At 61.2% G+C, this 1,554-nt stretch overlaps 1 protein-coding gene across 1 annotated transcript in view; it reads right to left on the bottom strand.

Annotated features, from left to right (window-relative positions):
• The window catches only part of INAFM2 (InaF motif containing 2), a 1,593-nt gene extending 1,197 nt beyond the window's left edge, over positions 1-396 (bottom strand). Inside the window, exon 1 of the mRNA XM_026073177.1 lies at positions 19-396. Coding sequence (XP_025928962.1) covers positions 19-267 — 249 coding nt within the window. The 5' untranslated portion in view covers positions 268-396. The remainder of the gene's footprint in view (positions 1-18) is intronic.
• Positions 397-1,554: the final 1,158 nt, after the last annotated feature.

Here is a 1,554-nt window from a genome sequence, read left to right as displayed (position 1 = left end):
CCGAGGTCCGTCGCTGACCGCAGGGCCCGGCGGCGCGGCGACGTGGGGCTGCGAGGCGGCGCYGGAGCCACCGCCGCGCACCGGCTGCCAGATGAGGCTGTAGTAGACGGCGAGCACGATGGCGGCGAGCGAGACGGAGAGCACGTAGGCCAGCACGGTGGCCAGGCGCACCCACTTCTTGTTGGTCTTGGCCGCCATGCGCGCCTTCTTGTCCCCGGTGTAAGTGGCGGGCTTGCCCCGCTCCGCCCCCGCCTCCTTCTCCTTCATGGGGGCCCGGCCCTTGGCCCGCTGCTCCACCGTCCCCTCCGTGGTGGGGGCTCCTCCTCGCCGCCTCGGCCCGGCCCGGCCCGCCCGGCCGGCTCAGGACATGCTGCTGCTGCTGTCACCGCCGCCGCCGCCGCCGCCGCCTCCTCCTCCTGCTGCTGCTGCTGCCGCCGCGGCGGCCCGCGCTGCTCCCGCTGCCCGGAGGCTCCGCCAGGCTCGGCGAACGCGCGGAGGCGGGGGGCAGCGCTGTGGCAGGGCGGCCCTTAAAGCGGCAACACCGCCCGCTCCGGAGCCTTTGGGGAGGAGGGTCCGCCGGGAGCGTTGTGTTTAAAGGGGCGATTCCCCCACCGTCACCCCCTTCCCCCATTAGCGCGTGCGCGGCCGTTGGGGCGCGCGCCCTCCTGAGGGGGGAGCGGCGACCGTTAGGGCCCGCATGAGCTGTGGGCGCGTCTGAGGGGTGCTGGCTGGCGGCAAGTGAAGGAGGCTGTGGCCTGCGAGGGGCTCTTATGCTGCGTGATCCCTACAACAGCCTCCGCCTTGGTTTTGCGGTGCTATCCTCGGCTCGCCTAGCTAGCTCACGCCAGCAGCGTGTTAGCCCTTTTCTCTTGGCACCTGTGCTTGGGCCCAGGTTAGTCAGGGTTAGCAGGTGTCGCCCTTTTCCCTTAGTACGTGTGCTTGGGCCCAGGTTAGTCAGGGTTAGCAGGTGTAGTGACGTCCTCCTGGCCCAGCGCTGGAGAAGGGCGTCAGAGATATGCCTCCACTTTCTTAACGAAAAGAGGAGTTACTTCTCAATGCTACCTTAGCTGTGGGTATGTAATGTTGCCTGCAACTTTTGTGAAGTTTGAAGGATGCCCCTAGCTAAGCAGCAATTTTTGGTGAGGTTATTTTAGTTCCCTTCTAATTGTGCTGATCCCAATCCTGACAAAATTATTTAAAGCCTTGTTGTTGCTGTTAGGATGTGGATTGGCTTTGTTCTCTGTATTCCTTTTACCCCCCCCCCCCCCCGAGCATTATATTGTTTTTCTCTGAAAACAGCTGAAACACCTCCCCAGGGTATGGATCCCCCATCCCGGAGAGAGATGTTGGCTTTTTGGAAGGATTTAGCTGCTTCTTTTAAAATCATTCTCCTCCCTCTCCTAAATCTTAGAACAATCAGGCTGAAAACCTTTTGCTTACAAGAGGTGGCAGTTCTAAAAGAGGCTAACAGCTGCTGGAGAAATGACTGTTGCCCAGAAAGGCCTCAGAGGAAATGAGTGACTGAATTTCAAGTTAAGTGTGGCATTTTGTTTT

The sequence above is a fragment of the Apteryx rowi genome, unplaced genomic scaffold (genome assembly GCF_003343035.1).
Source record: "Apteryx rowi isolate R43461 unplaced genomic scaffold, aptRow1 scaffold_363, whole genome shotgun sequence".
NCBI lineage: Eukaryota > Metazoa > Chordata > Aves > Apterygiformes > Apterygidae > Apteryx > Apteryx rowi.
The sequence above is the reverse complement of the archived record's forward strand: the minus strand, read 5'-3'. Positions and strand labels throughout refer to the sequence as shown.